Source organism: Chiloscyllium plagiosum, unplaced genomic scaffold, assembly GCF_004010195.1.
Source record: "Chiloscyllium plagiosum isolate BGI_BamShark_2017 unplaced genomic scaffold, ASM401019v2 scaf_13673, whole genome shotgun sequence".
Taxonomy (NCBI): domain Eukaryota; kingdom Metazoa; phylum Chordata; class Chondrichthyes; order Orectolobiformes; family Hemiscylliidae; genus Chiloscyllium; species Chiloscyllium plagiosum.
The window spans coordinates 7,674-9,180 of record NW_025211138.1 but is presented as its reverse complement, the minus strand read 5'-3'; the positions used below and the strand labels follow the sequence as shown (position 1 = coordinate 9,180).

General features: G+C 52.3%; 1 protein-coding gene across 1 annotated transcript in view; it reads left to right on the top strand.

Annotated features, from left to right (window-relative positions):
* LOC122547003 (lysine-specific demethylase 6B-like) overlaps positions 1 to 1,507 on the top strand; it is a gene marked incomplete at its 5' end in the record, with an annotated part of 21,712 nt that overhangs the window by 12,698 nt on the left and 7,507 nt on the right. Inside the window, one exon of the mRNA XM_043685601.1 lies at positions 552 to 657. Within this exon, the coding sequence (XP_043541536.1) occupies positions 552 to 657 (106 nt within the window). The remainder of the gene's footprint in view (positions 1 to 551; positions 658 to 1,507) is intronic.

The following is a 1,507-nucleotide window of genomic DNA, read 5'->3' as shown; positions in this document are numbered from 1 at the left end:
CTGTAACCCCCACCAGCCCTTACACCCCTCCCTATCTCTAACCCCCTCCAGCCCCTACACCCCTCCCTATCTCTGTAACCCCCTCCAGCCCCTACCCCCCTCCCTATCTCTGTAACCCCCTCCTCTAGGTCTGAGAGTCCTCGGAGATCTCTGTTTGTTGTTATCTGCTCTCGGGCTGTGGGTGTTGGGGGCTGGGCCAGTGTTCGTTACTGGGGGGGATAGGCTGGGGTGAGCTGCCCTGAACTTGTGTCTCAATGCGAAATCTTCTTTAATGACGCCCCCTGGCGTGACTATACTACATCGAGGAGGCTATGCAAATGCACTGGGTTCTGGCGCTGTGTCTTGATGGTAAAACGGGCAGGTCTGAGCTGTCTGCCATGGGGAGGGAGTGGGAGAGAGAGAGATGGGAACCTGTTGCTGCACTGTCTCTCGCTCAGCTGTGGTTTGAGATTGTTTTAAAGGGATCCCTTTGTCTGGATCAGTTTTGTAGCCTGTAGCGGAGTTAGTCACATTAGCATTTATTTCCTGTCTTGCTCTTGAATCTCTTGCAGTTAGAGAGCAAGCGAGATGCTTTCTCCCCCGTACTTCAGCAGTTTTGTACAGACCCGAAGACACCGATCACTGTGATAAGAGGCCTGGCTGGATCTCTCCGATTGAGTGAGTAATACTGTATATGTGTGCCTGTGTCTGTGTGTGCGCGCCTGTGTCTGTGTGTGCGCGCCTGTGTCTGTGTGTGTGTACCTGTGTGTGTGTGTGTCTGTCTGTCTGTGTGTCTGTCTATGTGTATGCATTTGTGTGTCCATGTGTGTGTGTATCTGTATCTGTGTGTGTGTCCATGTGTGTGTGTGTGTGTGTGTGTGCGCGCGCACGCCTGGGTGTGTCTGTGTGGCCAGGCTAAATTGCCCATTATGTTCCGAGTTGTACCGGGGGCAAGGTGAAATTTGCCGTGGGAAATGCAGGGTTACAGGGTTAGGGTACAATGCTCTTGGAGGGTCAGTGTGGACTCAATGGGCTGAATGGCCCGCTTGCACACTGTACGGGAATCTAAGTCAGGATGGTGAGTGAGAGAGAGGTTGGGTGTTCCCCTCACCTTCTCTATGGTAGAGGGGAGAGCAACATATCACTGCAGAATCAATATGGAGGAAAGCAGCGAGATCCTATTGTCACAACACTGCCCGACGGCCAGAGAAACAGGCTGACCTTTCACTTCCCTCGCCCAGGAGTCGCCGAGATGACCTCCCAGCTACCCTGTTAAAATGGAATCATAGAATCCCTGTATGTGTGGAAACAGGCCCTTCAGCCCAACAAGTCCATACCGACCCTCTGAAGAGTAACCCACCCAGACTCATTCCCCTACCCTATTACTGTACTTTAACCCTGACTAATCCACCCTAACCTATACATCCCTGAACACTATGGGGTAATTTAGCACGGCCAGTCCACCCTAACCCACACATCCCTGAACACTATGGGGTAATTTAGCATGGCCAATCCACCCTAACCTACA